Source organism: Typopeltis vanoorti, chromosome 6 (assembly GCF_054136105.1).
Source record: "Typopeltis vanoorti isolate ZY-2024b chromosome 6, IOZ_Tvanoo_1.0, whole genome shotgun sequence".
NCBI lineage: Eukaryota > Metazoa > Arthropoda > Arachnida > Uropygi > Thelyphonidae > Typopeltis > Typopeltis vanoorti.
The window spans coordinates 33,788,396-33,807,302 of record NC_143554.1 but is presented as its reverse complement, the minus strand read 5'-3'; the positions used below and the strand labels follow the sequence as shown (position 1 = coordinate 33,807,302).

The window sequence follows — 18,907 nt, the reverse complement described above, 5'->3', positions numbered from 1 at the left end:
ATCATTTTTATTTTGGTTTAACCAATAAGAATACAATTTGGTCGGCTAAATCCCAAATTGCCAGCCCATCCTCGTTCGTTCAGTATCAAAGTAGATACCCAACAGGGTGCACCACGAGAAGGTGAGGATTGGACATTAGGTCAGAAGCCCTGGTTGGTTCTCCGCATTCCTTTAAAGGCTATGTGGAGGTCCCCTCTCAGTTATACAGCTTTGACCCTTAAGCACCCCATATATATATTTCTGTCATCACCCTCAACATTCCTCTGGACTATAGCAACACCCAACTAAATATCTTGTCCTCCACCTCACACACACCGTATTGCTTCAAAACCACTGCCACTATTTTCCTCTTGTCTCTCAACCTTCTGCGGACATAATTCCCATCATCATCATCAGCAGCATTCCCCCTCTTGTCCTTTCTATCCTCACAATAAACATCATACTCTATCTTCCATTTCAATTCCACTCAGAATATCATTCTCATCCAACTATGTTTCCCTTTTTCCAACTATTTGCAGGTGAATTAACTCAATCATGGCAACATTATTCCCAAACTATCTCCCTTATTTCTGATATGTCAATATTCCCTGAATTTTTAAATATGAATAGTAATAAACAGTCCTGCATATGCCACCTTGCATCTGTGATGTCTCCTCATGTGTTTCTGTCTACTCATCTTTACTTTTTCCCATATCTCAAGTATTTCTTATGCATTCCGGGTCATCTCATTCCTATGCCAACATTCCCACATAAACATTATTTACTGCTTTTAAAATTAACTCTTCTTACAGTATCTCTTCCCCCACCCCCCATCCAATTTGCATTCATATTTCCTCATTGTCATCTCCATTCACAATCAATTCATTTTCATCGGTTCACTCTACCTGATCATTTACATCACCCCTGACCATTTTCACATCACTCATTTCACTTCCTCCCAGCCTCATCCTTTCCAGATGACTTCACCAAAACCATTCAAATGCAGTCCATCACTCTTATATAGTTCCATTTGCCAATCAGACTCATCCCATACATCCACAAACTACTCTTTTCTCTTCACAAATTTCTTCTAACACTGTGTTCATGATCTTAGCTCTCTGCCTCAAATCATTGTTATAGCTAGGCAACACAGCTACTCCTCCTACCACATTGTTGTCTCTCACTCTCACAGTTACGAAATTAGTACTGATGTAGAACCAATTAGATTGGAAGAAACAATAAAGGTATCACAAGATAGAAAATCTGCTGAATTAGATGATGACATAAATAAAGATCGGAAGTATTGTGGTGAATATTTACATTAGAGATTCTTAAAGTTAATAACTGTTGGAGGAAGTGTGAAGTTCCATCAGATTGGTCAACAGCTGAGGTTATATCTATATTTAAGAAAGGAGATAGAAATGGCTCTGGAAATTACAGAGGAATAAATATTAAATATACAATTTATATATAAGTTTAATAAAATATACAGTTTAATTCTGAATAAAAGACTTAGAAATATCGCAGACAATCTACAGAAAATCAAAACAGTTTCACATTGAAGACCATGCACAGATAATATCTTTGGTTTAAAACAAGTTATTAAAAAATAAGAAGAATTTATTTTGGAGACACATTTAGCTATTAAAGATTATGAGAAATCTTTTGATAAAATACACAGAACAATTATGGAGTATTTTATCAAATTTATTCATAATTTATTTTTAAACAATCGGCCAACCTTAGCCAGCAAAGATTGCTCGAGCCTCTGCTACTAATGACTCACGAAAAAAGTTAAACAAGTTTGAATGCGGTTAGTAGTTGGAAGGAGATCAATCGTTCGATGCTGTTGGCACACCTTCCCTTGATGAGTCTTTGGACTCCCTGGAGGTGTCTAATAATAATAATGAAAAAACTAGTTTATCTATTACATTTAGTACAAATTATACAAAGTTTATATAAAAACACAGGAATAAAGTTATTTAGGTAATAAATTAACAGAAGAAATTGAAATTAATCATGATGTAAGACAGGAATGTAATTTATCTCTAACTTTATTCAGTATATGCGTGTATGTACACACGCACGCACACACACACACACACACACACACACGGAAAGAAGTCAACAGACCCCCACCCCATGTGCAAGATGCATTGTGCATATAATGAGTCACGTATTTATAGCCAGTGTAAATTGGCATAGCATGATGCCCCCAAGTCAGGGGGCATCATGCTATGCCCCCTCACTTGGGGGCATAGCATGACAAATTGGGAATGGCCCAATTTGTCAACAATTCAGCTGTGTCCAGCTGAATTGTTGACAAATTGGGCCATTCCAAGTCAACAGTCGGTGATACCATACTGTGATCACTAAAAAACACACGTAATAACCACAGTAATGACTATTTAATTCATAAATATTTCATCCCAAATATCTTGGGACATCATCAGTACAGTAGTTCAAACAATACTAGGAATAACATACAATTATTATTATTCCTGATACCTCCAAGGAGTCCGAAGACTCATCGCGGGAGGACACCTACAACTGTCTCAACCACTACACTGAACCTCTACCACGAATCATTCCCATCAATGCCATCTACTGCTCACCTCCACCACCCCACCATGACAACTAGTATTTTTTGTCTGTAAATTGCATGTGTTCTGAAGGGCCGATTTTTCTGTATACGGGATGAAAAACCCGAGTTTCCGGGAGAAAAAACCCTGCTACCTCCGTATGAGATCGTCTTACTCAACTTTGATTGAAATCGTCCAGATAAAGATTCCTCCTGTCGCGCTGAGAATTGAACTTAGGCCTATTCCGATCGAAGGGTACAATGTACCGTCGTTCTTCCAATTGTGCTACATTAGGGCACATGATTACAATGGAATCTCAATATGCGTGCAGTAATGTGTTATAGAAGTAAATTAAATATAACTACTGAAAAAAAAAAAAAAATATATATATATATATAAAGATTATTTTACACAATTTTGTATGACAATTTTCCATACTATAGGAATAGTAAGAACATCATTTTGGTTTAAATTTGGTCTGTGTAGTAGGGCTTCAGCACTTTCTTTATATAAACGTTCATATTTATATAAAGATCTGTGTAAAAGTTTCGACCTCTCCCAATGGATCCTATGGTTTGGATTTTCAACTCTGTGTTGGAAGAGACCAGATTTCTGCAGTTTGAAAAGACAAATGTGGTGTTGATGTTCCGAGATCCGTTTCTGAACAGACCTACCTGTCTGACCAAAGTAAGACAATTAGGAGAAGGTAACAAGTTATAGATTTGGTTGATAGGTTTGTAAGTAGTGGCAAAATTGTATTTCTTCATAATTTTTGAAAGATGTTCGGAGATGCCTTTGACATAAGGTATGGGAATCCTATTGACTTCTTGTCTGGGTTGATGTGTGGGAAGGTGACTGATGATTTTTTGAGTTGTTTTAAGATTATATCCATTTAGTATAGCTGTATTTTGATTATTTCTAGTTCTTGGTTTAGAGAATCTTCAGAGGAGCAGAATTTGTGTGCTCTGGAAACTAGTGATTTAATAATGCCAAATTTCTGAGATGGATGATGAGCGGAAGAATTGTGAATTTAGCGACCTGAAAATGTAGGCTTGCAATAGACAGATGTGGCTATGGAACCATCTTCTTTTCTTTGAATGTATAAATCCAGAAAGGAAATACCCTGTAGAGATTCTTTTTCTAGTGTAAAGTTGATGCGAGAGTGAAGAAGGTTTATTTTATCTAGAAACAGTTGTAATTCCTGTTTGGGATGATCCCAGACTGCAAATACGTCGCCGACACATCGTAACCAAATTTTTGGTTTGGGTTCAAAAGTGAATATTTTTTCTTCAAGGTGTTCTAGAAACAGGTTTGCTAAGTTTGGTGATAAAGGAGATACCATTGCTGTTCCTTCTTCTTGTTTGTCAGTTTGACCTTTCCAGGTGAAGTAACCGGATGTAATAACAAATTTGAATAATTCAACTATATCAGAAGGAAATTTTTGAGTTAATAATTCTACTGTTTCTTTGTTTGGAATGTTCGTGAAGAGGGAGACAATGTCGAAGCTAATTAACAAATCAGTTTTTAACAGTTGAATGTCTTTTATTTTTGCATGAAACTCTGTGGAATTTTTGATTGAAGAGGCTGAGTGGCCTATGTGAAGACGGAGAAGGTTAGATAAGAATCTTGATAACTTGTAAGTTGGACTGCTAATAGAATCTACGACGGGTCTGAGAGGAACATTAATTTTATGAAGCTTAGGTAAGCCATAATGTATCAAACGAATAACAGATAAATGGGGCATCCTATAATTCTAGGATGGCACTAGAACAAAAATGGGGTATTGGTTTAGAGTCGATATTAAAAATCATTTTAAATGAGAGTTCTATAGGTCTTTAATTGTTTCTTCATCTAAGGAGGAGGTTTCATCAAGTAACGTGTTCAATTTCCTGAGTTGACATTTTGTAAGATCATAATCCAGTTTGGCATGAGTATTACAATCTCGGAGTAATAAATTCATTTTTCGGTCATATGAATTGGTATCAAGAACCACAGTGGTATTCCTTTTGTCAGCTCTGGTAATGATTATATTATATTATATTATATACTGAGATGGAAGTGCAGGGAAGCAATTGCTAGTGCTACTTGCAATTGATTCCCCACACTCACTGAACGCGACTGGTGTGTAATGAATGATAATATGTAAAAACCACTATTCGTTGGCTGACACGTTGAGTGCGGAGTTCTGGACATCGACTAGAACATGAATCTGCACAAAAACATTCAGAACCAAGGCTCACAGCATAAGGTTTCTATGGTAGGACCACAATATGCAAGATTCCACCCCCCCCCACATTACCTGAACTAACATGGAGCATCGTTGTCTTCAGTGGTGCAAAGAGCATGTACAGTGGAATGTGAAGCTGGGAAAGCTGTGTTTATGGAGTAACAAATCATTTGACACCCTCTACTAAGAAGATGGATGGGTGTGATGGAATATCCCGGTGAATTTCTTTTACCAGAGTGCATAACTCTAGCTATGAAATTTGGAGGTGGCGGTGTGATGGTATGGTTCTGTTTTTTCCTGGTTTGGCCTCTGACTACAATCATCGAACTCTGAACATTCTGGATAATGCAATGCTTCCCACTATGTGGCCTTTCTATGGAACTGACCATTGTCTCTTTCAGCAAGGCAATACACCATGTCTTGAGGCTGTTGCTGTAACAGTGTGGTTTTTGGACTTGAACCACACTAGACTGATCTCCACAAAGCTCTAATCTCAACCCCTATTGAACATCTGAGGGATGAACTGGACTGTCAGGTGAGGTCAAGGGATGTTTGCCCAGCAACAGTCTAGGACTTCATTATATGCCTACAGGAAGAATGGAATGGTCCAAAATTTCCATTGATTGCTATTTCACTTGTGGAAAGTATGCCCCATAGGATTGCTGCAGTAATCACCACAAAAGGTGGTCCTGCATCTTTTTAAGGTGGGTGCCATGGCTTTTGTTCCTCACATGTCCATTGACTTCTTTCCAAGCAGTGTTTATATATATATAGATGGATATATAGATCAAATTATACACATATGGAAAACGCCAATAAAACAAGGTATCCAGCTAACTAGAAGAACTGTTATCAATATAATGCTGTATGCAGATGATCAGATTATAGTACAAGACAAAGAAGATGACCTTCAAAAAATCAGTTTCTAAGCCAGCAATACAGCTTAAGAGATTTCACAAAAGAAAACAAAAATCACGGCATTTAAAGATCGAGATAATATTAGATTGAAAATAGTCATAGAAGATAAAATAATAGAACAGGCAACACAGTTTAATTATTTGAGTTTCATATGCTAGCCTGGTTGACCGAGTAGTTAGCGTATCTGCTCTCTAACCAAAAGACTGCAGGTTCGAATCCCGCTGTGGCCATGGATGTTTGTGATTGTCTGTGGAAATACTAGTGGTGGTGGTGGTGTGGGCAGTAAATGGCGTTGATGAACTCAGTGGTGGAGACTGAGAGTTGTAGAGTAGGTACCCTCCCTCGATGAGTCTTTGGACTCCCTGGAGGTGTCACATAATAATAATGACAGATCCCACTAGGGGAATGGATGTTTATGATTGTCCTAGTAACTCTTTGTGAGAAGGGCATCACTTCTTCTAGCAGAAAGCTTCACTCCCAAAAACCCATTGAAGTACAGGAGTGATCATACGGCATCAAAAATGACGTCACACTTGAATAACTAACTATAATAACATACATATCTAAAAGAGAAAAATCATCATCAAATTCCTGATATATACCCTCAAGGGGTGTACAGGATATGATAGCACTACATGAAAAACTACATCATTACTAACTTCTTATCTACAATTTTCCTCCAAATCAGTCTATTACCAGAAAGCATACGGTGATAAATGCTTATCCTGTACTCAAATTTACGAGTGGTTTAAGCGATTTCAAAGCAGTCGTGAGACGCTTGAGGACGGCGAAAAGCTGGACTGTTCAAAAACTGGACTGAGCGAAGTTAACATCCAAAAAGTGCATGATTTCATCAAAGAAAACCCAAAATCGTCGTGAGATTGATTGAAGATGAATTGGGGATCCCAAAATCAACTGCGTACAACATTTTGACTGAGAGTTTGGGCCTCCGTAAATTGAATTTGCGATTTACTCCCCACAAGTTGACCTACGACCAAAAAATGTATCGAATTGAACACTGCGAGGACCTCATTAAAACCGCTCGTAAGGACTCAAACTTCCTTGAAACGATCGTTACTGGTGACGAAACTGTTGTCTTGAGTATGAGCCCAAAACAAAGTGCTAGAGTGCTGAATGCAGATCACCAGAAGAGGGGCATCTGAAAAAAAAAAGTCACTTGGAGAAGTCAAAAGTAAAGACAATGCTGATTTGTTTTTACGATTCCAAGGGCATTATCCACAAAGAATTCGTTGAACCTGGCCAAACGGTCAGTGGTGAGTTTTATCCTGAAGTTTTGAAGGGATTGATAGCGAGAATTCGTCGCATACGGCATGAATATCATGATGCAGGCAGCTGGTCACTTTTGCATGATAATGCACCATCTCATCGTTCTAACATTGTGAGACAGTTTTTGAGCAAAAATCAAGTTCATGTGTTGGATCACTCACCTTATTCACCTGATTTAGCACCCTGTGACGTCTTTCTCTTCCCCTGACTTCATTTGCCGATGAAAGGAAAGCGATACGACACCATTGAAAATGTTCAAGTAGCAGTAACCATGACCCTCAACAGTATTCTAAAAACCAATATAAAAAACTCATTTAATGAATTAATTGACTGTGCCAAACGCTGTATCGAAGCTGAGGGAGAATATATTGATTGAAATAAATGATTTGAATAATTATAATTGGCCTGTGTTTTATTTTCTAATTTTGGACAGAGGGTGTAGAGGTAATTAAAAGTTTTGCTTTATGGGTGTCCATAATAGGAAATGATTGTCAATATGACGATGAAGTTAAAAGAAGGATAGCTGTTGGGAAAAAGTTATGTTAAACTTGACAAAAATCTTTGAAAAATTATGAAGTGCCACTAGGTGGCAGTTTGCTTTCAGGTTCAGATAAGTTTTTTTTTCCCTAATTAATTGTGGATTTTATGTTTGTGTAAAAGTTGCTGAAATTGTGTGCTTATAGTGTCTGTGGGCTTATTTACTTTAGTTTATGTATAAAAGCTTTCAACTTAGAGCAAGATATATTGACTGGCATTAAAAGTATGATGGTGACTGCTGTCTCTGTTCATAGATGAATTTTGATTTTAGTCAGTTTGTGAAATGTCAGGTGTGCCACATGTATATGTTACATTATGTTGATAAGTTGTGGATTTTTAAGTTGGATGGAAGGAGAGTGTGTACGAAGTGTTTATAAGCATGTTCAAGGAAGCCTCAAAAGAGCTATAATCCTCAGCAGTTCAACAAAAAACAGTGCTTGATACTGCACCAAGTTTGGACTTTATTTATTAAAAATTTGACATTCCCAGACCTTGTTTATGACATGCACTGCTGCTCCACAGAACATGACAGTATTAATTAATTCTCTTTTCTGTACTTGCATGTTTGATTTAACTAATTTTCATTCTGTTTATACTCTTAAAGTTCCTAATGTTGTGCAATTATATTTTATAGTCTTTTAATCAGTTGATATAAAAACTTTCTCTTGACAGTGTAAAACCAGAGACTTACAAAACTACTAACTAGTAGTTTTGTAAGTTTGTAATTTTTGTTCTAATAATGCAATTTTTACTCTTCAAATAATGTGGTCTGCATACCAGCATTTTGACCACTTACCAAACCACAGTAATATAAGACTGAAAATAGTCATTTGAGATGCTAGTAGTTTCTGGATCTGTCATCAAATGACTAATTAGCAGAGATGACTGGTTTATAGTATAAGCTATGGAAATTTATATGTGGCTGGACATTATTTCATCTACTATTGTTGAACACATTATTTGATCAAAGAAGCTGCAGAAAAGCTGTAATCCTCGACAGGCAGAAAAAACAATACTTGATGTACTGCACCAAGTTTGGTCTTCATTCATTAAAAATTTAACATCCTCAAACCTTGTCATTCAAGATCTGATGTGTACTACTGACCAGTTATCACTGCAGTTGGTTACATTGCCATCCACCTATCTGCTGTTATGAGTGTCTGGATAGCATATGAATTACTGTATGTAAGATACATGAATTTTTCATTGTCCTATGATTTTAAGCTTCATTATTTTATTCAGATTTTCTTTTATGAAATTTTGCAATCTACAGGCAATGGGACGGCAGAAGAGCATTGATGTTCAAAGAAATGATCCCCAAAAGCAAGATTCATATAGAAATAGAGAACGGAAAGAAAGATATTTTGTAAGATCTGATGAACATTTTCTTGGATTTAATGATCAGCTAGCACCCAGAGGGCTTGCTCTGAGGGAAATTCCTGGTGATGGGTAAAGTACAAATTTTTATATATGTGTGTTCTAAAGATATATACTGGCATACCTTCCTTGTTATTGTAAATTAGTGTCTGGGAATAGTGATGAAAGGAAAACATTTTATGATGCATGTATTATTGTAAATCAGGATTTTTCTCCCATATTTCTATTAGGTCACTTATTTCTTTTGTCTGTCTGTGCACACATAACCACTCTACTCTGACTAGATAAGTTTTAATGAAATTTTGCCATTTGGATTATTTTCTGCAGTTTTCATCTCTTGTTTAAATCAGACTGATCTTAGATTGAAAAATTGGGCAGAATTATTTATACTGATGAAATATTATATGTTGCAAATTGTAATAAATAAATTTCATTGATTTCTAGTATTGCTTATTAGTTGAATTTCTTATTTTACTTGGTTGTATATACAAACAGAAGCTGGTATATTAAGCTTGAAGTATTGTCATGACTAAGCAACTAGTTGTACAGAGAGCTTTTTATTATATGTTAAAATATAGGGAGTGAAAGAATGCATGAATATAGAAGCGAAAGTTGTGATAAGGGAGCAAAAGGAAGTATGAATGAGGAAACAGAAGTAAAGTATCACAGAATGACAGGTAGTAAGACAATGGGAATGACAGAGAGTAAAATTGTTGCAATGCAAGATTTGATGAAACAGTTAATAAAAATGAAACAAGGAATATGCAGAGTGATATGGTACGCCCACAGATACGAGACCTTTTGACACTTCTGCGCATGTCAAAAGAAGGTACATCCATTCCGATAATAGGGTAATCAGTCCGTATTGTGGGATGAGTGTTTATTATTAGTTCGGAAAATTAACTTCTCTTTTATGATCATTGTAGTTTTTAAAGTGGTAACTATTTTGCTTGTATAGCAGTTGGAAAATTTTACGTATAAAGCACGCGATTTCGCGTGTTCATGACCAATTCGTACATCGCCTTATTTCTTTTTCCCCTTGAAAAAGAACATGAATTGACTCTTCTTGGCAGTCTTCCAACGATAGCTCTCACTTATGTAGTCAGATTATATTAGACGTTTAGTGGAAGCTGATGAAGGTGTGCAAAAGAATGGAATGAAAGAAAAAAGGGTAAAAGAGGTAATGAGTGATTCCATGATTGCAGTGTATGTGAAGATTCCATAGAAGACTAGCTAATGAGAGAGGCCTTAAGGTCCTCCAGGAGGGAGAATGAGCAAGATAATTCAGACATGAGGAGAAAATTAGTGGTGGTTATGGGGAGAAATGATTTAAGTGGATATAAGGAGAATGTAAAGGCGAATATCAGGAGATTATTGAGAACGATAACAGTATAGTGGGAAAGGTTGTCGGTGTGTGTACCAAGGTATGACAATGATGCATTGAGACAGAGCTAGAATCATGAGTGGTATGCTTGTGGAGCTGTGTGAGGAGAAGGGAGTACAGTTTGCAGATGTATGGCATGTGTTTGAGAGAAGAATAGAATTATACAGGCATGATGGTTGCATTTTGAATGGCTTTGGAGTGAGTGCACTGAAGAAAGTGTTGGTAGATGGAAGTGTAGTGTGTGATGCAAACAAGAGATCAGAAGTAAGAGATGAAGTGAAAGATCAGGAGAGTGATATTAAAGAGACAGAAGTGCTTAGCAGTGGAAACAGTGGTGTGAGAGATGAAGAGAGACTGGGAATGCAAGAGGAACAGGGAAATGGGGGAAGCCTGGGTAGACAAAAAGACGTGGCATAGGGAGAGTGGATGTTGAAAGTAGCAGTGAATGTGTGTGTATGGAGATGGAGTATATTGAGAAAAGTTGTTGGAAGTTTTACCATGAGTTGCCCCAGTCCTGAAAATACTTCAGGTGCAAACTTTGTTTGCTTATACTTGGATAAAGGATTAAACCAAGTGTATAATTTCTTGGTATCTTTAATGTATAGCATAACCAAGTGAAAGAACTTCTAACATCTTTATTAATCCTGACATATGCCAGAGGATGAGTCTCAATAGATCGCAGTATGGTGGCTGCTCTTCTAGGCACGACACCCAGACCGGTACCTAGATTGTCTATGGACGATTTGGTGTCTGCACATCACACCTGAATGGTGCAGCGTAGGAAGCAGCTGCCTCATAGCCTCAACAGCTGCCTTGATGCTTCAGTTCTAGTGGCCTCATTGCCACTTGAATATTCTCAAATATTTGACCAAGCACATGACTTTTCTTGCTTCATCTTAACCTAACTTACACACTAACTTAAATCTGCCTTAATACTAGAAGCTGATTCAAAGACTACCCCTAACAAGGAGCTTTAATATAATTCATTTTATCTCACAGAGTAATTCATATTTGCAACTTCACCAACTTTAACCCAATGAGACATCTCATTTGACTCCATTGAAAGTTTTCCAACAAGTACTGTGCTTCCTGCCAACAAGTACCGAATATTCCTACAATAGAGCTCATGTGCATAGGTGCATGGGTGGGATGGCCATTCCCCATGTTAAAGACAGCATGAAGGTCCAATCCTTCTCGGATTTTGCAATGGAGTTGGGCATCTCTTCGGAATCCTCGAAGGTCACCTGGACTCAGTATCATGAGAGTAGTTCACAGGGAATTTTAAGGTTTGTGCAATCTTGCACTCATCAGGCTACCCCTGATGATATAGGTACAGAACTAGTAAGTAATCTCACCAGACAGACCAGAGCTCCGTCCGACACTCCTGCCGATTACCCATGACCTTGATTGACATTCTTTCACTTAAACATTCATAGCAGTGGGCAGAAATCACATTACATCATCGCATCTCAACAACCATCACAATTTGCCCTGCTTTAATTAGAGAGTCGGATTCTCCTGGTCTGTGCCAGTTCTGAGTTGGCTGTTAGTTGCTGGCCAAAACGGTCACACCAGATGGGCCATCCGGCTGCACACTGCGCAGCTAAGGCATCCCACGAGAAGGCCCTGGCGCTGGTCCAGGTTCAACTGTTTCATCACGGGAGAGTTTTGCCCAGTTCCAGTGCAGTGCCAAACTTGCTTCGGACCCAGCCTGACCGGCCCAGTCCTCAGAGATAATCCTTGTCCCGAGGTTACGGATCCATCTTGCTGGATTCCCTTAACTGCATTATTTTATTGACTAGAGGCTGTTCACCTTGGAGACCTGCTGCAGATGACATGGACTGGTTATTACTAACACCGTGTTTCAACATAAAAATGTGCACAAATTCACATGGAGAGAAGACGCAAGGAATAAGAAAAGTCTCATTGACTATGTTAATGTTGGTAGTGATGTTTTCTCTCTGTTACAGGACACTAGAGTGTACAGAGGATTTGAAATTGGAAGTGATCACCATTTAGTCTTGAGCAGGATAAAACTGAATTTCACATTGAAAAGAAGAAGAACATGTAAGAAAGTTTTAAAGTGAATAAAAGTTGAGCAGCTCTCAGATATGAACTATAGACTAAAATAAACAAACATTATTCAAGAAAAATGAAAGAGTTTTAGAACAGGAACCAAACCTTGGAGATTCATTGGCAAGCCCTGAAGAAAAACTGATTAATTCAGCCAGAGAGGCATGTGGTGAGGTTGTCTGCAAGGATAGAAAAATCAGAACTCCATGGTGGACACAGAAAGTTAAACAGGCAGTGAAGGAAAAGAAGGAAGCATATCAAATAAGTCAGCTTGTGCTCTTAGAGAATACAGAGACAAATGTAAGAAAGCTAAACACTGTGTAAAACTAGCTAAACAGAAGTCATGGGAAGACTTTGGTAAGAACATAGAAAATAAATATCAAGAAGATGGCAAGATATTCTGGAGGTTGTTGAAGAAGCTCAGAAATCGAGGGAAGAGTGCTGTAAAAGGAATTAGAGATGATAAAAGTGATATGAAAACTGGAGAAAAAGATATCCTTGATGTATGGAGTAATTACTTCAAAAAATTGCTGAATGAAACTAGCAGTGAGGACAGAACATAGATAAAAAAACACTGACCAAGCATGCAATCAGGAATACATATCTATACTTGAAGTAGTTCCTGGACTATACTTCTCAGGAAGAAAAGATAACATACACAGAGAAGGAGTTGCCTTATTAATTGAGAAGAAACTTACACACTCAGTAATTGAAATAAAACTAGTGTCTCCTAGAATAATCACAGCCAAACTTCAAGCAAAAGAAAAAGGTCAAACAATTAAAATAATCCAAATATATGCACCAGACAGTAACCATTCAGAGGAAGAAATAGAAAATTTCTATGAAGAACTACAACAGGAAATAGATAATTCCAAAAACAGAGAACTCATGATAGTGATGGGAGATTTTACCGCTAAAATAGGACAGTTCACAGCAGACAAAAAAGATGTGATGGGGAAATTTGGATGCGGAGAGCTTAAAGAAAGAGGAGAACAATTACTCCACTTCTATAAAGAAAATGATCTAATGATTACAAACACATTGTTCTGTCAACGCCCTAATAATAAATATACATGGACATCCCCAGATGGTAACATAAAGAACTGCATAGACTATATCATCATAAACAAACAATGGAAAAGATCAGTAAATAATGTACGAACATTAAGAAGCTTTGATTTCGACATGGATCACGAAATATTAACTGCCAAAGTGAAGATAAAATTCAACAGGAAAAACAATATCAGAAAAGAAGAAAACATCAACCTATCAAAACTAAAAGATAGCTCAAGCAGAAGTCGATTTTTAGAACAGATGTGCATGAAATTAAAACCCTCCATCTTCTAGAACAGCAGAAAATACTGGGAAGAAGGAAAAGAAACAGTGTTATCAATTTTCAAAAGACACTCTAGGTTCCAAACCCAAAATAAACAAACAGTGGATAACCCAAGAAATCATAACTACCATAGAAGAGAAAAGAGAGACCAAGATACTTGTAAACCAACAAAACAATGAAGAGAATAGAGAAAAATACAGAGCGCTAAAAAATAAAGTTGATAACCTATGCAAAAAAGCCAAAGAAAAATGGTTAGAAGAAAAAGAAATGCCAAGAAGCATACCAACAAAACAACCTAAAAGTCTTCCATGATACTGTGAAATTACATTTGTGAAATTACAGTCTTCCATGAAATTACAAAGGAATTCTCAGCAAAAGCAGTAACATTGATAAACAACAAGATGACTGAAACCTGGAATATTGAATATATTAGAAAAATCTGGTCAAGCCATTTTAAGACTATCTTTCACCAAGGACACAAAACTACAATGCCAACAATAGAAGAAAATAACGACCACCCAAAAATTTTATAAGAAGAAGTTAGATACGCAATAAAACAGATGAAAAACAATAAAGCACCAGGCATTGATACCATCCCTACTGAACTGTGGTCATATGGAGGCAGCACATCAATAGAATATTTAATAAACCTATTCAATAAAATACTACAAAAAGGAGAGATCCCAGATGATTGGAGAACTGGAAAGATCATCCCAATATACAAGAAAGGAGACAAGAGACTGCAGAAATTACAGACCAATCAATTTACTCTCCCACACCTATAAAATATTCATAAGAATTATACAAAATAGATTAAAAAACACCTATGAAGAAATGATAGGCATAGAACAAGCTGGTTTCTGAGGAAACTATTCAACAATAGACTAGATTTTCACATTGCACCAACTAGGAGAGCTCAGCTGGGAAGACCATAAAAAACTATATTGTTGTTTTGTGGACTTTAAACAAGCTTTCGATAGCATCAACAGAGAAATCCTTCTTCAAGTTCTACTACAAAAAGCAATAGACAAATATATAATACACTTTCTGATAAAATATTACTCTAAGACAAATGCAATAATTAAAAAGGACACACTCACAACAGAACCCATAGAGATCCAAAAAGGAGTAATGCTAGGATGCCCATTATCCCCATGCAGGGCCGGCTGGTGGCGTGTGCGAAGTGTGCAAATATACACAGGCACCGCGGAAGAAAAGGCGCCTAAAAGATGTCAAAAAATATGAGATAAGAGTTTAAACGAACAACGAATGGTACAGAATGGTACATATAATTGTGAATGTACATGTCTTCTGTTTGGGCGCCTTCAGATCTTCCCAGAAACGAACAAATAAATTCTGAAATTGTATCCTGGATCCTATTATATCACTGTAATTTTTTATTAAAATTTATGAAAATATACCTAAAATAGTTCATCTTTATTTTTTGATGTATCATAAATGAACATATGATTAATTGTTGAGTTCTGTGTAAAAAAAATCTGTATAAGCAGGACTAATCTGTAGGTAACATTTATACTGTAAAGCGGTTTTCATTTCCTGTTCGTTTTATTCACACTTTATTAAAAAAAAAATTTTTCAAAAGGCGGCAAACATTAATCGCACACACAAGAAAAATACTAGGTGCCAGTGCTGTCCCCATGCCTATTCAACATATATCTAGACGAAGTTGTAAAGAATTCAATAGACAATGAGCCTGGAATCAACGTCAATGGTTTAAACATAAATAATATCAAATAATGTGGATGATCTCATCCTTATTGCAAGAATTCCAAATGAACTACAAAAGTTGATAAACAAGTTAAATGAAACCTGTAAAACATATGACATGACAATAAATATACAAAAGACAAGTGATGAAAATAAGGAGGAACAGAACTACCATCTCAGTCACCCTAAATATAGAACAAGTAGACAACTTCATATATCTTGGATCAAAACTAACAGAAACAATAGATGAACTCAGAACAATCAAACACAGAATAGCGATAGGATGGACCACCATGGGAAAGTTACAGAAAATCTGAAAAACAAACAAGATATCTAAGCAAGCCAAAACCAAATTATATGAATCAATAATTATGCCAACAGTCATCTATGGAGCAGACGCGTGGACAGTTAAGAAAAGAGAGGAAGAAAAACTGCAGGCATTTGAAATGAAATGCTTAAGAAAAATAAATAGAAAAAGTAGGATAAAAAAGAAAACAAACTGCACAGTCAGACAAGAATTATTATATAAAAAAGACAATAATAGAAAAAATTAGAAAACAACAATGGAGATGGTTTGGCCACACTGTATGCATGGACGCAGACAGACTTCCTAACGTCCTAATCAATACTTTTCCATCTGAAAAAAGAAGACTTGGAAAACCAAGAATTACCTGGCTGAAATTAATAAAGAACATCTCGGGATGCTGAACATATAAGGAACTTTTTCGAACAGCAAGGAATAGAGAAGACTGGAAGATCCTGCTCAAGAGAAGACTCAGCCCATCTTAAATGGAAGAGAAGAAGACTTGAAGTAGAAAAGACTATCAAAAGTCTGAAATGTGGAAAGGCAGCTGGAATAGATGATATTCGACCAAAAATGCTCAAGTATGGAGGTATAAAAGTCTTACAGTGGCTGCTGCACTGCATAATCCAGAAACCCCTTCAGAGGGACGAATTCCAAATGACAGGAGAGCTCTGCTGACATTCCTGATGTCAGTAGAGCTTTCATAGTACCGATATATAAAAAGGGAAATAAAACTGAATGTGAGAATTACAGAGGTATTTCTCTACTGAGTGTTCCTGGTAAGATTTATGCCAGTATACTTCAGAAACGATTGAGAAGGATTATGGAAGAGAAGCCTGGCGAAGAACAAGCTGGATTCAGGCCAAATAGAGGCTGCATTCTGCACTGCATAATCCAGAAACCCCTTCAGAGGGACGAATTCCAAATGACAGGAGAGCTCTACTGACATTCCTGATGTCAGTAGAGCTTTCATAGTACCGATATATAAAAAGGGAAATAAAACTGAATGTGAGAATTACAGAGGTATTTCTCTACTGAGTGTTCCTGATAAGATTTATGCCAGTATACTTCAGAAACGATTGAGAAGGATTATGGAAGAGAAGCCTGGCGAAGAACAAGCTGGATTCAGGCCAATAGAGGCTGTCAGGATTAGATTTTCACTTTACGACAAATACATGGGAAGTCTTGGGAATATAACAAGGATCTGTATTTAAATTTTGTATATCTAGAGAAGCCATATGACAAAGTGCCAAAAGAGAAGCTATTTAAAATGCTACAGTTGAATGGTGTCAGTGGGACATTATATCAAGCAATACGTCTTTATTTGAGTTGTAAGCTTGCAGTTAGAATTGAAGAAGTACAGGAAGATGGTTTAACATTAAATCTGGTGTCAGGCAAGGATGTACATTATCCTCTCTATTATTCATTATCTATATGGATCACATTATGAAGAAAAGTGGTATTACACCTGATATCAAAATTGGAGATGCTAATGTCAGCTCTTTGCTTTATGCGAATGAGTTATACTTCTAAAGAAATATGCTACAAGTCTGCAAGATTCCCTGACTAAATTGAATAACTGTTGTAATAGATATGGTGTGAAGGTCAGAAATAACAAGACAAAGATAATGAAAATAGGCGGAAGCATTGAAAATATCACCTGCATTCTGAATGGAGAACCTATAGAACAAGTAAAACATTTCAGCTACTTAGGCACAATTTTTAGTGAAGATGATAAATTAAATATGGAAAAAGACAACAGAATCAAGAAAGCTGGTATGGTAGGAAGTCAACTGAATAAATTTATATGGAATAAGAGAGAAATTAGTCAAAACACTAAATTAGCTTTATACAAGTGTTGAAACCAATTTTAACTTATGGATCTGAGAGCTGGGTTAGAAGTAGAACACTTGACCAAAGACTAGAGACCGCAGATATGAGAGTCCCGAGAAAGATTAGTGGAGTTAACAGATGGCGTCAATGGCAATATCATATTAAAAACAAAGATATTAGGAAAGAATTTGACATTGTTAGCATCCAGAAATGTGTTAGCAGAGCTAATCTCAGGTGGTATGGTCACTTAAACAGAATGGGAGAGGACAGATATAAGAACATATCTTATATTTCTATCTTCTAAGGCAAGGCACTTTTTACCCTATCAATCCACCTATATCTTGGTCTTCCTCTTGGTCTTTTTCCTGCCAACCTGACGGAGAACAAAAAATTGTAGATAGGAAATTAGTAATAATGTAAATTTTTCTTTAGTACTATCATATCCTGTACACCCCTTGATGATAAATGTCAGAAATTTGATGATGATGATGATGGTGGAACACTTAAAACATTAATATTCAGTATTTTTAACACATAAAAAAATTACACATTTTTTTGCCTATCTTCTATGCAAACAAACTTAGTTATTTAATGAAATTTGCATTTTTCGGTATGTTTATTTTTAACATATTTGCAATATAAATCTTTTTTATATTTGCTATACAAAACTTTTATTAACAGTGATCGCATATACAGGTATCCCTTGCTCATTGCGGTTTTGCTTAATGTGGGATTTGATTAACTGCAGCAATCCCTTTATATATGCAGCAAGAGTTTTAATTAATGTGCCTTCAAATTTACCATGCAAAAAAATATGGAAGCCTCGAGGAGTGTTTGATGATGACTGACGTCATTCCTCCCATTATGATTAAGAGTGGGTTCAGTTGTTCTGCTGTATTTACAAATTACGTTCTTCATTAATTTTACATCCTATTATTAATATGAAAATAAGAGGCGAAGCTGAAAGTGCCAATGAAGATGCTGCATCTACGTTTCCTGCTGAGCTGTAGAAAATTATTGAAGAAAATGAGTGCGATTACTGTCAAATTTTCAATGTAAATGAAACTCTCCTCTATTGGAAAAAACAATGGTATCTAGAACTTTTATATAAAAAAAAGAAGCAGTGGAAATTGCAGTTTGGTCAAGCGATCTTTTGATACTTTACAGTATCAAAAGATCGCTTAGTGAATGCTTGGAGGGATTGCTAATGAAGATTTTAAATTGAAGCCGTTGCTTGTCTATCGACCTGAGAACCCAAGTGCTTTAAAATGATGTAACAAGAACTCTTTACCTCTAATTTGTTGTCGAATCAGAAGGCTTGGTTTACCCAATTTACCTAAAG

The 18,907-nt window shown here is 36.5% G+C and overlaps 1 protein-coding gene across 3 annotated transcripts in view; it reads left to right on the top strand.

The window, feature by feature from the left end:
- LOC150105370 (OTU domain-containing protein 3-like) overlaps positions 1–18,907 on the top strand; it is a 191,531-nt gene that overhangs the window by 7,403 nt on the left and 165,221 nt on the right. For all 3 annotated transcript variants that reach the window (XM_090394111.1, XM_090394110.1, XM_090394112.1), the window contains exon 2: positions 8,804–8,979. In XM_090394111.1, the coding sequence (XP_090250237.1) occupies positions 8,807–8,979 (173 nt within the window). In that variant the 5' untranslated portion in view covers positions 8,804–8,806. The remainder of the gene's footprint in view (positions 1–8,803; positions 8,980–18,907) is intronic.